This window comes from Rhincodon typus, chromosome 24 (genome assembly GCF_021869965.1).
Source record: "Rhincodon typus isolate 14 chromosome 24, sRhiTyp1.1, whole genome shotgun sequence".
In the NCBI taxonomy this organism is placed as follows: Eukaryota; Metazoa; Chordata; class Chondrichthyes; order Orectolobiformes; family Rhincodontidae; genus Rhincodon; species Rhincodon typus.
The window spans coordinates 26730748-26748766 of NC_063355.1; the positions used below are offsets into that span (position 1 = coordinate 26730748).

Below are 18019 nucleotides of genomic sequence, written 5' to 3' on the forward strand. Positions count from 1 at the left end.
TTGTTACTTTTTTTATTAATTGAAGTTCTTGTTTTATAGGTGGTCGATCTCACTACTTGGAAAATGATGTACTTAAGTGGTGTTTTTGGCGATCAACCTTTGACCTCGCAGCATTTTGCACAATGAAAACCTGCATTCTTATTGTTATTTACCTGACAATGGAGTCAATTGCCCTTAAGCAGATTGATGATCTTAACAATTCTAACCTTAAAAGGAAAAGAGAGCTGTTGCACCTGATTAGCTTTTTAATCTCTGGACTCTGGGTTGCATATACTATGGCCAAAGGAATTACAATTCTGATAACGCAGAGTTATAAAGAGGTAAATATTTTTTGTTTATTAATGTTAATTTGTTAAATCTTGCCTGATTGCAACTGCTGGGCACAGGTTCAAAGTTCCTTGTTTAACTGCTTGACGTACAATGCTATGTATTTTAGGCAATTGTGAGCAAGAACATGTGAATTTATGAATGAAAGAAAATGTAAGAATGAAAAATCAATTTGATTTTCACTCTTTGCTCCACTTACTGAAGAGACTCCATATCAGACTTGAAACATTAACTCTGTTGCTATCTCCACAGATTCTGCCAGATCGACTGAGTTTCTTCAACATTTTCTGTTTTTATCCCACTAGCTTCCATGGTGAAGAAGGAATTGACCCAGCTCCTTATCCATGTATTTTTTAAAATCGGCATCGATTTGAATGGTTGTCACTTTTTTCCCCATAAATTATAAGGTGTGAAATAAGATGAAACATTTGTCATATTGGTAATTTGCTTGATCTTAACCCTGTATAGATTTTAAATTCACCTTACATGTGTCAAACAGAAGTAAAATACTTCTCATCATTTCAACAAAAAGCCCAGAAGTTCTTTTGTTCCTTTTTGATTTAATGGATAATGTATACAGGATGTGCAGTTTCCCTGCAGCAAATGGTGGATTAAAACCCAATACCATTGTAGTTTGAAAAATCTTTCCACTATTAGTCTCCTTTGACTAACCAACATAACATTTTCTGGCTAAAGAATGTTTGACTTGGGCTTCTTGTATGTATTATTTTAAATATTTCACGCTGTGAAATCTATAGATTAAGCAACGCAACAAGAGGCTTGTAATATGGAACAGTCAGATTCGGGTTAGTAGGTTCTTTGCTTCATGCAGTCCTTTGATTAAAGGATCATGTGCTTCGAGAGCCTACTTTTTTCTTACAAGAGCATTCATCTAGCAAGATCAGCCTCATTGTATATTTTCTTCCTGCAAAAAATTGATTTGTTTGTCAAGATCAAAATGATAGGCTGTGTCATCCACACTCTCTGTATAGTCTTGTCACTGTTACCAGGCAAAACGTTTCTGCTTTAAATAAATCATGGTTACCGCTGTTTCTGGATGAAGTTTAAGTACACTTAATTGTCTGTGATTACTTAAACCTGATTTGTATAACAAACTTTCTTTTCCATTGACAGATGCACCTAACTTTCAAGATTGTTTGTATTTCTACCCTGGTCTTCAGCCTGATTGAGTTCCCCTTCTGTATTTTTTGCAACAGGTAATGGATTGTTGATTAGTCAAATTACACTAAGTTAAGAATGAGCAACAATGAAGGAGAAAGTATGTATAGATTGAAATTTGACTACACTAATGGCATTGATATTGTTGGTAACCCTGTTAAGCACATGTTTTCAATAATTCAATGTTATTAAAGTCTATCTTGTTAGCTGTTGCAACATTTACTAGTTCAATTTTTCACTCAATAATTTGAGCACTTTGGCATCGTCAGAATATACGCTAAGTTTAGCAATTTGTTTAATGGCAGTAAAAGCAAGCAAAGTGATCAAAAGAAACTTATATTATTATTTATTCCTGGTGTCTCCACATGCTGACAAGGCTGTCACTAATTTTCTATTCCTAATTGTACTTGAGAATATTGAGAAAACAGAAAAGAGTCAACCAGGTTACTATGGGCCACATAAAGCTCAGACCAGGTAGATTTCCTTCCCTAAATAGCACTACTAAACTGGTTGAATTTGTAAAAGCAATTCAGCAGTTTTGTGGTCACTACCTTTGACACTTTGTCTGTCTGTTCCAGTCATAATTAAAATGACTTAAGCAGTAATTAACATGGTGTAATTATTTGAAAAAGTAACAGAGCGTTGATGAGTGCAATGCTGTTGACGCACTTGTGTAAAGACCACAAGAGCTTATTACAGTTTCATTATTTGTATGGTCTAAAAAAATGGAAAAAAACAAGAAGACTTTATGAAGAGATTTTAGCATAGAATCATACAGCACAGAAACAGACCCTTTGGTCCAACTCGTCTATGCCAACCAAATTTCCCAGACTAAGCAAATCCCACTTGCCTGTGTTTGGTCCGTATCCCTCTCAACCCTTCCTATTCACATGGATACATGTATTTTATGTATTTTAAATGTTGCAAATATGCCTGTATCTGCTCCTTACTTTGGCAGTTAATTCCACCTCCTGAGTGAAAAAGTTGCCCCTCAGCAGTTTTAAGTATCCTGTTTACTTGAGCATGGCTATGAGTTGTGTAAAATGTTGCTTTCCCCGGAACAGTGGGAGCAAAAGCAGACACCATGGAGACTACGGTTCCCAAATTAAAGGGGAATAATTTTGTTGACAATAGCGTTTTAACTGGCTCCTGACCAAGTAATAATGCTTGTGTGTGGCTAATGCAACAAAGAGGTACCTAGCCTGCAAAGAGAGAGAATCAAAAAATCTAGTGTCTCTCTTGCAAGGAAGTATCAGAAAGTCTCCAGTAACAGCTGTATTGCACTCATCATTCTCTACAAATCCCCTGTCGAAGGATACTGAAACACTTTCAAAGACAAGTGAAAGAATAAATTCTCAACCAGTCAATGAAATAGAGCGTCAGGATGTAAATAAACTTGTGTCAACAGCAAAGAATTAAAAGGAATTGGAAGAAACCAAAAGAAACGACTCTTAAGCTCTTATGGTCCAGATTAGCACTATTAAACTGTATTTCCCTGATTCCTCTTCGTATTTCCATCCTTAATGTCTATCTTGTTTGTCTTTGTATGTGTTGAAGGAGGGAAATTAGGAAGGGTTAGAGTTTAACTTGTAGAGTTATAAGTTAACAATTCATATTTCCTAATTGCCATTGATTAAAGCTGTTTGTGACTTTAGTATTAATAGTTAGGTGTTGTCACAGTCCTTTCGTATTGCTGGCAAGTTACAGATTAATACTTCCTGCCTCAGGTTTCTGAGAAGACTTCAGATCTTTCGTATTGTGCACAGCATTGAAGAAGAGAGGGAGAAAAAAAATAAAGCTGATCTTAAGCGTCTCTTTTCTTTGGCTAAAGATGTGAGTATTATTTATGTTAATGTATTATTAATGGACAATTTCACAATAAGGACTGGAATTTATTCAAGGTTAGGTATCTGATATGTATTCCTAATTTTTATATCTACAGTACAGGGGCTTCTGCTATAATGCAATAGTTGCGTTCCTGTGGAACATTGCATTATCGAAAATCGTGCTATACAAATAACAGCCTATGGGAAAAGTGGGGTTGGGGCAGACCACCAGAAAAAATCTCAAAAATCACTCAAAAGCCTAACACAAAGGATAGCACAGTTTGAATAAATGTTTAATTCATTTCTATTAATGAAATAAAAGTAAATTTAACACCTATCTTGGAAAAAAAAGTAAATATGACATGATGAGGGCAGAGGTTTTGAGGTTGGCCTGTTGTTAATGCAGAAGCTGAGGGTGATCGTTGTCATTGTCGTCATCGTCATCATCATCATCACCTTCAGGTGCAGTTGTTGTTGCACGGTTAGGGCAAAAAATAGTTCATCCAGAAGTGGATGGCTGTCGTTCATTGTCTACTGTTTTTTTGGGGGTTGGCTTAAAAAAGACATCCAGTTTTTGCTGCTTTGCCCTTTTTCCTTCTTCCATAAAGAAGCTGTTCATAGGGTGCCACATAAGATCTTATTCCACAAACTGCTACCCTTCTGCATTCTGCATGGTAGTCATTGTCCTCTGAAAGCTGAAACTGCCTCTCAATTTCCCTCAGGGTGGAAGACAAAACAGAAGTGGAAAGCCCTTGTCGTGCTGCATCCTCTACTTCACCTTCATGTCCAGCTTTCACTTCCCCCTCCGTGACAAGTTGTTGTAGATCAGCTGCAGGGAGGTCTTCACAGTGGGACTCGAGCAGCTTTTCAACATCCTCACTCTCCACTTCTTCAAATCCAGCTTGCTTTGCAAGATCAACACAATGTTCTTTGATTCTTGGGGGCTTCTCTGACATATCAAAGGTTTTCAAATCTTGAAAAAAATCTGGGAGAAGCTTCCACCCAACTGCTTGCAAGCTGTCCTTACTGACATCACTCCAGGCCTCGACCATAATGTCAATTGCATTCTTGATGTCAAAGCTCTTCCAAAAATTGAAGAACACTGTCCTAATCCTCCTCAGTGGCTGCAATCAGCCTCTTAAGTGTGTGCCTTAAATAATAAGCTTTGAAAGTTGCTGTTGCACCCTAGTCCATGGGTTGAAGGAGAGAGGTTGTGTTTGAGGGTAGAAATAGCCTTTTGATGTTTTCAGAAAGCTCACCAATGGTGGGAGGATGGTTTGGTGCATTATCCAGGAAGAAGAGAATCTTAAAATCCAAATTTTTTTTCCTGCAATACTTTCTAAAAACATCTTCCAAAACATCAAGGTCACTAATGGAATCATGTTATAGCCAACACAAATTCATGTTTTAGAAATAGCATTACCCTATTTGTCAGTCGCATTATAGCCAATTCGCATTGGCAGAGCACGTGTTAGAGGAGTCCTGTAGTTAAAAGATAGTGCACTTCTATAGTTCTTGATTAGCAGACTTTAAGGAACTTCTAACTTCATCTTTTTTTAAGAAAAAAATTCAGACTATATTTTAAGAGTGTGATTTGATAGGTATGACTTCTACACCAAACAATTTTTACTCTTGCCATGCTCAGCATGCAGTGCTCCCCATCCATTAGGACTTTGTAAGAGAGGCAATGGAAATCTTGATTTCTGAACAGTAATTATTCACTTGACTACAATAATTGTCCTTAAAATGTCAAGAGTACAAATTTCCTACGATTTGTCTGCTTTAACCAAAATAGAATATCCATATAAGCAATGATTAAATATTTTACCAGAGTTTCCATAGATCTTCTGTTGACGGCATGAGGAGAACCACAGCAGAAATTTACCATTTATATGTGTACCAGCCTTCAAACTTTCTTAGGTATATTAGAGTCATTTCAAATGCCAGGTCCTCTGCTTCCACTTGTATTTATTTAATATACTACAGTTGAAATTTCAGCTATGAAAATAAGCAAAATGATGTTACTTAATAGAATTCTGACTAAATATTGTGCAAAAATGTAATTAACTACAGAAAATCAGGAATCGGCTATATGGATCCTCACCTTTTGGTTTTTAAAACATGCGTTTAAAATGGGCACAATGCTAATCAGAAACACGTGTGCAGAAAAGTGGATTGAGCATGTGATTTTTGGCAAATCGATGATTATCATAATTTAACCTCGTCAGTCAGTGCAAAACCAAACAACTGAAGGGTTGATAATCAGGAGCCAGTTTTTGTGGTGTGCCATATGTAACCTTCATGCATCCATTCCAATGAAGGGGCAAAATCTTCCATTTTCCCTGGGTGTCTTGCATGCACACTGAAACGTAGTGAGATATGCCCACTGACCTTTCAGAGAAAGGCCTGGTATATCAATCTTCCAATCAGACTGTTCAGAAAGCACCCATGGGCCTTCATCTGAAATCAAGTTCCTGGAGTTGAAATGGTCATGGGGGAGGTCCGCACATCAAGGGCTGCCGACCAATCATCAAAGGTCATTTCTTGCACTCAGCGGTGCTACAGTGGAAGATGTGACTGCCGAATAGGCTTCCAGGATCACAAGGACCAAGGCTTAAGGTGTAAATGAACTGTGGGGGTGGGATTTTCTGTGGTAGGGGGTTGTGGGCAGTGGGATTCTGTGGTGCTGGAAGCAGGAACAGAGAGGTGACTTTCAGCAGAAATTCCCTTGCCCTGTGTCCATGCCCTGAATCTTGCACAAATTACATCCAATAGACGCACTACTCCCAACGAGCAGGTAGCCTGGACTAGTTAACCGTTCTACTGGACTGGCTATTATTTTGTCCTGCCTGTGATAATTGCAGTTGAGATGGGAGCAGATCCTTAAGTGGTCCCCAATTAATGGCTTAATGTCTTTAAATTAGTGGCAGGATAGGAAACTTGAGCGTGGGTCATTTCACCCAGAACTTATTTCTTGTGGAGGCAGGAGAACGGCAGGATTTTGGTCCACTACTACCTCATGTAATTAAGTTGCTTTCATGTGTCCAGGCCTGTGCCTCCTGGGCTGAAAGATTCTGCCCAAGGTACAGAGTGTGTAGACCGACTTACGACAAAATGTTTCAGGATAGCTCAGGGAACAAGAGAGAGGGCAGATACATTTTTTTCATGCTAATTCAAGTTTTAGCCAGCAAAATATCATGTGACCACCTTTATGAGCACTCAGAAGTAGTTTAGTCAAAATTAGCTGCTTAATGACTCTATTTCTGGCACAAGCTTCATTTCTTTTACTTTGTGTGAAACATTAGCTCAAGACCCCAATTTTGGCTGCCTTTAGATGCTCCCCTAAAATATTGGGGGCAAATTGCACCCTAAGTGACTTTTTGCCCATTTAGAGCTTTCCATTGCTAAATTGCCTAAGTAGTTCAACATTTCTTCTCTGTCTACAGCTCATGGCTACAGACAACTATCCTCAATATAGGAAATCTGAAGTAAAATGTTGTTTTACAAGTAGAAATTGTCACGCATACATCACACTGACATTTAGAATTTTTTTTTCTGTTCAATAGGAAATACTGATTTGTGTTGGTGGGATGCTGGCACTCGTTGTCTCCTGTCTTTCACAGATAGTGGCTCCATTTTTCTTTGGCAAGGTCATTGATACTGCTATGGAATCAATGGGTACGTGAATCCTTTTCCTACTTAGTTAAACACTGCTGTCTTCATGGAAATATAATACTAGAATCTGCAATTAAGATGATTTAGTTAAAAATAACATGAAGGACTCTGATAAAGATGTTGCTGATTTTTGAACAATGCAAAATTGGAACAAAAATGTTACCGTGTTCCAGTGTTCCTGGAATAAAGTGTAACATACAATTTTATCCACCAGAGGGTGCATTGATGCTGTTTTCAAAATGCATTAAACAACCAAATCATCTTGGAAATAATAAGATTTGTGACAGGTTGGAATTCATTGTCAAACTGTGCCCTTGATCCAGGAACTGAAGCTACTGCTTTGTGTTCTAGCAATTCACATCAATGATCTATTTATAATTTGTAGTGATCTGAGGAATGGAACATGTTTGTGCTTCTACCAAAGTGGCTTGAGTACATAATGATATTTCCTGCCTTGAAGTTTCTAAGATATTTTTTATATTTTGAACTCTCTGTAACTGAGGAGATTTGTACTAATCTTTTAGCAGATTCTTTTTCAATTGAGCCTTGGAATTAATTTAAAAATAATTACCTGACTACTTTTTCTATGATCAGTTTCAACATCACTTAACATTCCTGTTTCTTCTGAAAATTGTGCTGTTATTTGAGTGATATGCTGTCAAAATCTCTCTGCTGCAAATGCCCCCACTGTAATGCAGTTGTTGTTTTTCTGGTTACCCGAAGCTAGGTTTATTAAAATTTTAAGCTATTTTAAAATTCTTGTTATCTGAATTAGTGAGAAACTACAATTGGTGCTATCACATTTGAAACCAAGCTAGTGAACTAATTGCGTAGGATTTAAACTGAGACTGAAACTTGTTTGATTTCTTTTTCCCTAGTAACCTAAATTAAATAATTTGGATGACTTGAAAGTGACTGCCCATTTTTTTCCCCCCCCAGTATATATGTATTTGAGTCTATTTAAGAGAATTTATTCAATTTAGTTTGTTATTTTAGTTGGATAGCAACCAGCCTTATGCTATTGGAATTGATTTGTGATTACAGTGAAAGACTGAACTAAAGAATTAGGAGTTTGTGGTGCCTTATGAAGATTGCAATCTTCCACTTCCATTGTTTTAATTGCTTCTATCATTAATCCTTTTGCCCTTGCCCACATCAGCTCATAGATTAGTATTGCTGCATATCCTTGTCCATTTCTGAAAGTTTTTACCTTTAGAAAAATGTAATGTCTAGAACTCTGTAATTTCTGTCTTTGCCATACATGTCTTCATTCAAATTCACTTGGTCCTTGTGCCATAGCAATTTTACTTTAAATCTTTTTATTTCCAAATCTCTTTAAAGCCTTGTCTAGCTCTTCTTGGATAACCTCCAGGTACCTTGACTGCTTGATCATCTCTTATTACACCCAGTCTATCATTATTTACTTGAGGCCTGTCCTAGCAACTCTTCGAAAATCACTGTTCCTGTCTGCCTTTAAAATATCTCCAAAAATGTCTTGAAGTGCTTACCCTGCCCTAGGCACCCTCCATTTTCTGCTCAGTATTTACCTCTTTCTCACGTAAACGCATTTCTGTTGCAGTTGAAATCTTCGCAATAAGTAACAGTACCTGAGTCTAATCATCTGTTCTGACATGCTGCATTTAGGAGGAGATAAATTGCTTGAATACCTTTAAATGTCTATTTATCAGGATGCTATTTTTATTCAAATATTTATCTCTTCTTCTTTTTCTTGTTTGCTGTACCTATTTCTTTCTTTTGTGCCATTAATAATATCTAAGGCACGACAAATTTTTGCTTTCACTTTAATTAGCATGCATTAGAATGTTACTTACTAAGTCTTCCCACCACTAGTGACCCATGTATCTGAAAATGCCAATTATTTTGATCCATTCCTACAATCAAACTAAAAGATAAAACCTTGGCCAAGGTTAGCCTAAGGAAATGTTATGGGTGATTCACTAATGTGTTAAAAGCTATGCAAAGGCCTGCACTTCCTCCGAGTATTGTACTTCCTAGCATGCCTGTTTTGTATTTTTTTGGCTTTTCATCTCCCCTATTCATTTTAATTCTCCACAGTCTTGGTCTATCAGGACATTGAGTGTTGATGCATATTTCTGAAACCTGTCAGGTCAGTCTTCCCAATAAAGCGTAGTGCTGGAACTTCTAAGATTGGCCCTATGACTTGACATTGCCAGCCGCTCCACCTAATTATGACAAATGAACTCTGAACTGTTAGCCCAGCTTTATTCCTTCATTTCGAAGCCAAGCACATCATAATGATTGAAGCTGCAGTCTTTATCTTAAAATATCATAGACTTCCTTCCTGTTAATAACTTTCATGACGGGAGGGATTGGCAAAAATTGTGCCTGGTGCAGGTGCAGCATCATTGGATGGTCAAGTTCTTTAGGTGGGGAGATTAAGTCTTCTCAGTTATTGCTATGATATATTTTACCTACACTTGCCAATAGTGCTCCGCACATAAATTCATAATACAGCAAAGGAGGACTAGGGAGAGGGTTATGAAGAACAAAGAAATGGCAGAGAACTTAAACAGATATTTTGCACCAGTCTTTTTAGTGGAGGATACTTCAAACATCCAATTAATATTAAAAGATCAGATCCAGGCATGGAATTAAGTACCATCACCATCACTATCACTAGAGAGCTGGCAATACACAACCTAATTGGGCTAAAGGCAGCTAAGTCACCCAGGCCTGATGGCTTACATCCCAGTACCCCAAAAGAAGTAGCTATAGAGATAGTGGATACATTAGTTGTAATTTTCCAACAATTCTTGCATTCTGGAGAAGTATCAAGGATTGGAAAACAGCCAATGTGACACTCTTATTAAAAATGGAAGGGAGGCAAAAAATATTTAACTGTAGGCGGACTGGCCTAACATCTATTGTTGCATAATTATGGGATTCAATTATTAAGGAAGTAACAGCAGAACATTTGGAAAATCATAATCTAATCAAGCAGAATCAGCATGGCTTCATGAAAGGGAAGTTGTGTCTGATCAGTTTATTCGAATTTTTGGACAAAGTCTCAACCAGAGTGGATAGTGGGTGTGTTGTATTTGGACTTCCCGAAGGCATTTAACAGAGGTAGCCTGCAAAAGGTTAAGTCATAAGATAAGAGCCCATGGTACTGCTGAGGCATAGATAAAAATTGGCTGATGGGCAGGAAAGAGTAGGGATAAAGGTCCTTTTTTAAGGTGGGATCAGTGCTGGAACTACAATATGTATTACTGACTTTGAGGAAGGAAGTGAATGTACTATTTTCAGATGACAAAAATAGATGGAAAGGCAGGTTGCAAGGGGCATTCCAGCAGTTCTGCTGAGAGATATTAATAAGTTAAGTAGCAAAGGTTAGCAAATGGAGTATAATGTGAGAAAAAATGAAGTTGTTAATTTTGGAAGAGAGAACAAAAGAACAGAGTATTATTTAAAGAGAGAAAAACTGCATAAATCTGCAACACAAAGGAACTTGGGGGACTTGTACACAAAACACAGAATGCTAGCACACAGGTGTAATAGGCAATCAGGAAGGCTAACGGAATGTTGGCACTTTTATTCAAGGGGATTGGAGTATTAGAGTAAAGAAGTCTTACTGCAGTTGTTCAAGTTGTTGGTGAGACCACATCTGGAGTACTGAGAGCAATTTTGTTTGTTCCCCTTATTTAAGAAAAGAGATTATTTCATTGGAGGTAGTTCAGAGAAGGTTCACTAGGATGATCCCCAGTTTGGAAGGACTGTCTTACAAAGGTTAAATAGGTTGGAACTCCGCTCACTGGAGTAAAGAAGAATGAGAGGTGATCTCACTGTAACATATCAGATTCTTAAGGGGCTTGACAATGTAAATGTTGAGAGGATGTTTCCCCACATGGGACAGTCTAGGATCAAAGGGCATAGTCTCAGGATAATGGCTGCCAATTTAAGACTTAGGTGAGATGCCTTTGCAACTTCTTGCCACAGAGAGCTGTGGGGGCAGATTCCTTGTATATATTTGAGGCTGAGATAGGTTCTTGACCAACAGGGGAATGAAGGGTGGAAAGTGGACATAAGGAGTGTCAGATCAGCCATGATCCAATTGAATGGTAGAACAGGCTCAAGGGGCTGAATGGCCTACACTTGTTCCTATTTCTTATAGTCTTTCACTCATCCCGCTTATCTCTAACACATGGATCACTATAGCTAAATCTCAACACCTTTCATTATCCTCTGCTTGAGGAAACAGAATTAGCTCACATGAACAGCATAATACTTAAGGCCATTGATGTGCAAGTTTCATGCATAACAAACATTCCTTTATCACTCAGCATAAGTCATGTTATTGTAACCAATGCCAATATACTTAAACAGTACTTTATAACATAATGAAACTTCCCAAGGTGGTTCACAGGAGTGTTATAATACAAATATGACACAGCTACATCAGGAGGTATCAGATGTAATAATAAAAAGCTTGGGGAAAGAGATCGGCTTTAAGTATCTTAAAGAAGGAAAAGGCAGAGGTGTGGAGAGGACATTCCAGAGCTTGGAGTTTAGACAACTGAAGGCAGAACCATCAATGGTCGAGTGACTAATATTGGGAATGAACAGGAGGCTAGAATAATATGAATGCAGGTACATCAGAGAGTTGAGAGATTGGAGAAGATTGTGGAGCTTGGGAGGAGGAACCCTATGGAGGGATTTGAACAAAAGTACGAATTTTAAAATCAAGATGCTTTTCAATTTGAAGCCAGTGTAGCGGGTGTTGGGGAATAGGACTTGATGCCAGTGAAGACGTGGGCAGCAGAGTTTGTAAGACATAGATTATGAAGGATTCAATGTATAAGACCAGCCAAGAGTATGTTGGAATTGTCAAGGTAGAGAAATCAAAAGCATGAATGAGGAGTGCAACGACAGGTGAACTGAGACAAGGCAAAGTCTGCAGATTTTCTTTCTGACACCAATATATGGTTGGAAACTCACCTTAGGATCAATTGTATGCATAGTAACTACAGAAAACTAAGAGTTCCAAATTTTGTTATCCTCATAGAATCTAGAAGTTTCTATGTGAAAGAACAGCAGTGTCCAACCAGAATTAATCAGGCATTAATAACAGCTTTGTCAAGTATTGCTTTATCACACCCACTTACTCTGGAAGACTATATCTCAGCGATCAGTTGTTATGAATGGAAATTTTATAAGATTAAGATTAAGATTAAGATTAAATAAGATTACTTAAACCTTAATCTTAATCTTAAAGTTAAAATGGGGTAATGAAGAGAGTCATGGTAGCAGTTCTGCCTAGTGACAAGCTTGATTGCTTCGGGTCCAGGAGACCTAGTGTGAGACTTACTAAAAGTGATGCATGAAATGTTCACCCCTAAAACCAACACATGAGTAGATGAGTATACTTGTGGTCTCCAAGATTTGAGCACAAATGAAAGCAAGCGATCTCGGAAGCAGTTGAAAACTGTAGCTGGTGTGGTCTGTAAGGAAAAGAGGATTTTTCTTTCAATGATCACTGAATGATATGACTTGGTGAAACGGAAAGATGTCAAGTCATATGAGGTTGGACGTTAATCTTGTGATCAAATGTGATACAATGGTTGTGAACAAACTGGTTTTATCTCGGACTTTTGCTAGGGAATGGAGTTCGGCATGGGATCAAAAGCAGTGGCATCAGACTTCACATTATGAAACTGGAGTGATTTAGATGTAAAATATCATCGGGCAGCATATAAAAACTGTAGGAGTTACTCCTCCCAACCAGGGACAAAAACTCAGGAGACAGGCAGGAGTCAGACAAGTGGAAGATGTTTATTCAAGCAGAAACCGGTTGATGCAGAGAGAGGGCTAAGGAATCTTCCCCAAACTGGCAGGGAGATCAATGACACCCTCTGATTTTTACAGTGAAAATACAGCATTTTATACACTTTGTTACAATGACCAAATATAACATAGTCACTGTCCTTCCCTCTTAATCCATACAACCAATCCTGTGGCTCACCTAATCAACGATGGGCATTTCTACAGATGGCCCGAGATTCCCTTGGTCTTATGGTGTTTGTAATCCCTAGGCCACGGGATCTTTTCTTTTAACTACTTAACTAAGGAGTCAGGAAGGAGCTGGATCATGACCGGGAACCATGTGGTGGGAGCTGAATGTGCAGGTTGTCTCCTGCAGTGATGGTGGATCAAGAGTGGGCTGATGAGATCAGGTCAGCGAGGCAGCAGCGGCAAGAGTGGGACAGTGAGGCAGCTGGAGCGGGGGGCATGGCGAGGGGTGGAAAGCCCGGAGTGGGCACTGCAGCAGTGGAAATTTGGACACTCTTAGTTATCATTCTTTTTTCTTATCTTCTAAGTTAGTGTGAATGGTGCCATATATGTACAGTGAGGGTTCTATGATTAAAGCATTTTTAACTAGAAACTATTTAATATTGCAGGTAGCTTAAAAGAAGCAACTATTTACTATAAAATAACTTGAGCTGTCATCCTTGCAGCTGGTTAGGGACTTCATCTAGCACCTGATGTTATTCATTTGCTGGGACAATCATCCTTTCATTAATAAGGCCAGAACTGGTCATTTATCTGTCCTTAGGCATCCTGTTATCAGGCTGTCTCAGATTGGAATATACAGCATTCTTTTACTGACCTTCTAGCAGTTCTATTGAAAGGTACCATTGTATTTCACTGTGTGAACAGGCTACTTAGTTTTGCTTAGCTTCTGTCTGCCATCTTGTAAGCAGGCATGCGCTACTTAGTGTGATCAGGTACAATTCACCTTACATGGCCAGGTAGAGGTCACCCCTACAAAAACTAGGACTGGTTCATTTGGAATATGTGCCTCCGCAGCAGCATCTAGATGAGAAGCAAGTCAGGTAAAGGAAAGCTCTTGGGGAACACAAGTAATGATGCAAGGTCGGGAGGAGATCTCAAACACTGATTAGATAAATAAGAACGGAACCAGGTGACTGTCATCCTGTCCAGTAGGTGGACAGTGGAGATGCATGAGCAGGGATCAGGACTGGGTCCTGGGTCTTCGAGGATCTCACTTTACTTGGGTTGGGGGCCAGGGCGGATCGGGGGGCCCAGGCCAGGTCAGATCGGGGGGCCCAGGCCAGGCCAGACCAGACCAGCACACTGACCATGATTTCTCTCCCTGCCCCTGGCTGTTGTAGTCAACCATGTCAAAGGCTGTAGACGGGTTTATGAGGATGACTATGTTTTGTGATTTTGATTAAACTGTTTTGGTACAGTGTCAGAAGCAGAAATCTACAAGTCAGTGGTTCTGATGCTGTGCCTATGTTACGTAGCATTGAACACAGTAGCCTTCAAATCACCATTTGTCATGCCAAAGGCTATTTATCTGTGTTCAATAAAAAATGTGTACACATTAGCTGTATGACACCTGAGTTGGGCTACTTTGATGGAGAAAGAATTCGCATTGTGTGTGACTTCAAAGAAGTTACTGCCACTGAGCCAAGGTTTGATTTTGATTTGCAAAGCCTGGTTCAAGCTCATACGTGAGTGACTCATATTCACACTAATCCCAACTGATGCATATTTCTTCTTCCTGATTTATACAGGCAGCTCTGCCTAATCAATATGGACTGCTTTCATGGTGGTTTACTCATGTATCGTTTCTTGTGTCGCAGGTTTTCTTGCCCCTAGCTGCAACTCAAAACTAAAGTTTCTAATATAACATAGAGATATTAGATTACCCATTTAAATGTGTCATGGTTAAACATAACTCTTAAATAGGTTTTTTGTGCTTTGAGCATTTTCATTAAGGGTTTTATTTTGACACATCCATTCACCTGTATAAAAATCTTGAGTTTGCTGTTGACTTGTCAGTTTGGCCAGTGGTAGTACCTCAACATAAATAGTCTGACATGTTTAATTGATTGTTTAGGGTTGTTAGGTGTAATTTGAGACATCTCATTCTAGATGACTTCTTGTGACACTTGATGACCTAGAGCAATTTACTGTTCATTTTCTGCGACCCAGGTCTAGCCAGGCAGATGCTGGGCTCTGCAAAATAACCAGTTAATTGATTCTTGGGTAGGTGGCTACAACTTTTGGTACAGATTATACAGCAGAAGAATCGAGCCTGTGATGAGAAAATACCCATCTCTGTTTTATGTGGCGAAGTAAAAGAAGACCTGGAATAGCCATCTACTTTCCCTCAATTTTTTCTGCGCAAGTCCCCTGGTAAAAGGAAAAGAGGAAGAACCATCTTCAGAGGCACTAAAAGGAGCAAATCCTCAACCATTGAAAGGAAGACTTGAGAATTCGTGTATCCACAACCTTGCATCATCAGCAAAGCAGTGGAAGGAGTTGAAAGAAAGCCAAAGGAAACAACTCCACATTGTCTGTAAACTGGGCTGGTGCCAAAACTATGCTTTTCTGATTTTTGTTTTGTAACAAGGACATTTGTCCTGTTTTTAGATCTGGTAAACTTTTCCTTTTAGCATTGTTTTTGCCTCCAACCAGGATTTTGCTAGTACACCAAGAATGCTCCTTCATGTTCAACATCATTTGCAGCTCTGCTGATAAGGGAGTCTGCAGATGTGCTTGGACAACATCCAGGCTTGGACTGACAAATGACAAATAATGGAGATGCTGAATAGGTACAAGACAGCGACCATTTCTAACATGAGAACACCTGGCCACCTTCCCTCATCTTCTAATCATTATTATTACCAAGACCACCACCATCCACATCCAAGGGTTTGCTATTTGATGAGAAACTCATATGGAGCAGCCACATCAAGGTGGCTACAAGAGAAGGACAGAGACTAGATACTCTACAAGTGTCGCACCATTTACCCCCTCATAACTTGAGCTTTATAAATGATACCAGGCTAACCATGTTTTGGAGTACCTTGCGTTTGCCCTGGTGCATCCATGATCACTTTCAAGAAAGTCAGTATCAACAATCGAAGAGCATTTCACTTGATTTTTGGTGAGCCACTAGATTTAATATCCACCTTCACCGTTGGAACACTTGTGGCTGCAGTATGAATTATGCATTGAATACATCACATCAATGTGCCAAAATGACTTCAGTAGTGTCTCCTAACCCAATGGACTGTTTGACCAACGAGGAGAAGAGTTGTCTGAGCATCTGGATACCACTACTTACAAGTTTCCTACACAAGTCATACATTGGACTTGCATGGACATATATGTTCTACTTGTTCATTGCTGCTGGATGAATCTTCTGGAATTCTCTACCAAACTCGATTGTAGAATATTATATTGTTGGCACAAAGACTGCAGCGGTTCAAGGAGAACACCACAGTACATCTTAGGAATGGGCAGTAAAAGCAATCTTGTTAGGCTCCCTGACATCCCAAGCACAATGTAATAACAAAAAATTATTAATTTAAATGAGTAGGACGGCTTCAAGGGGAGAATTGTTCAGAAAACATTTGAAGATTTGTCTTCCACATCTTAAATTGAACAAAAATTGATTTTCATTTTTGCATCACGCAACATCAGTATAAATGATTCCTTAATTGTAGCGCTAACAATGTTTAAATTCTCCCATTGGTAAATTTTTATTTAGTTTTTGTGATTACTATAACCTATATTGCCCTTGTGGGTGTCTTTGAGTCTGCAACTTAGGAATTTACTGTTCCCTAAACTTTATCTGGTGCATCTTCTTCTTCTTGGTTAATATGTTGAGGTGTTGAAAGTTTAATAGAGCCATCATTTGCTTGTAAAATAAAGATGAGTTTAATATGTATGTCATTATTAGTGCATAAATCATCCTGTAATTTGTGTTGTTATCTGGTGAATTCAACAAGTTTACCAGAAGGTGGTGGTGGAAGCAGGTACAATTACAGCATTTAAAAGTCATCTGGATGGTACATGAATAGGAAGGGTTTGAAGGGATATGGGTGAAATTTAATGAATGTGACTTGACAACATATGACCTATGGATTTTGATAGAGAATGAGGAGTGCAGTAGACTTTTTAATTTCTCTTCTGCAATTTAACGCAACCTTTGTGATCTTTATATGCTGAAATGATTATTGTGCAATCTTATTTTGTCCTTTTTTAAGCACTACATATAACTAAGTCATAAGTTAGGTTTTTTCTTGTTTCATTTGTATCATTATCACAATTTGGAAGCTGCTGCCGTGATGAATTTTGAATAAACTGATTGCCTGTCTGTCTGTTATTACAAGACATTGTACCTGTGCCTTATTTGCGAGTTAACCACAACACACTAGTACTAGGCTAGTACTTAATGGAGCATAAGGATCCTTTTGATTATTAGATCTATGTGCGTACAGTGACACTCAATCGCCCAGTTTCAAAAAAAGGAACAGTTGAGACCCTGGTGTCTCAGTATGCAGTAAATTGGTCTTGCTATTTTTTTTGAAAGGACTTGTCTTTCTATCCTTTCAGTCTCTATTCACTCTGTCTTAAGACAATCTTTCTTTCCTTTTATCACTTGATTTGACTGTCCTTCTCTGTTGATCTTTTTACAACTTTTAAATTTCTGTTTGTTAAGGAACATGCATATGAGCTTTCCAATTAAGAGTTGGGTGGGCCATTTGGCTCCTTGAACCCGCTTTGACATTTAGTAAGATTGCAGCAAATCTAATTGTGGTCCCAACCAATGCCCCTTTCTACCTGATATAACCTTTAACTCCCTTTAATTTGAAATTTAATTCAACCTTAAAACTATTCAATGGCCCTGGCTTCACTGCACTTTGGGAAGAGGATTTGATAGACTACCGACCTGAGTGGAAATATTTGTCTTAATTTATATTTTAAGTAGAACACATACTGTTTTTAAACTGTCCCCTAATTCTGGTCTCTACCATGAGGGGAAATATCCTTTAAGCATCCTCACTTAAATATCCTCAGCACCTTATGCTTTATTAAGATTACCTTTTTATTGTTCTAAACCCCAATGGATACTAGAAGCTCAACCTATCCAAACTTTCCTCAAAACTAACCCATACCTGTTAGGAGTTGGTCAACTGAAATTTATCTGAACT

At 38.5% G+C, this 18019-nt stretch overlaps 1 protein-coding gene across 3 annotated transcripts in view; it reads left to right on the forward strand.

Annotated features, from left to right (window-relative positions):
• The window catches only part of LOC109912461 (ABC transporter B family member 1-like), a 171954-nt gene that overhangs the window by 10264 nt on the left and 143671 nt on the right, over positions 1–18019 (forward strand). For all 3 annotated transcript variants that reach the window (XM_048611177.1, XM_048611176.1, XM_048611178.1), the window contains exons 3-6: positions 40–320; positions 1462–1544; positions 3234–3339; positions 6899–7010. In XM_048611177.1, coding sequence (XP_048467134.1) covers positions 40–320; positions 1462–1544; positions 3234–3339; positions 6899–7010 — 582 coding nt within the window. The remainder of the gene's footprint in view (positions 1–39; positions 321–1461; positions 1545–3233; positions 3340–6898; positions 7011–18019) is intronic.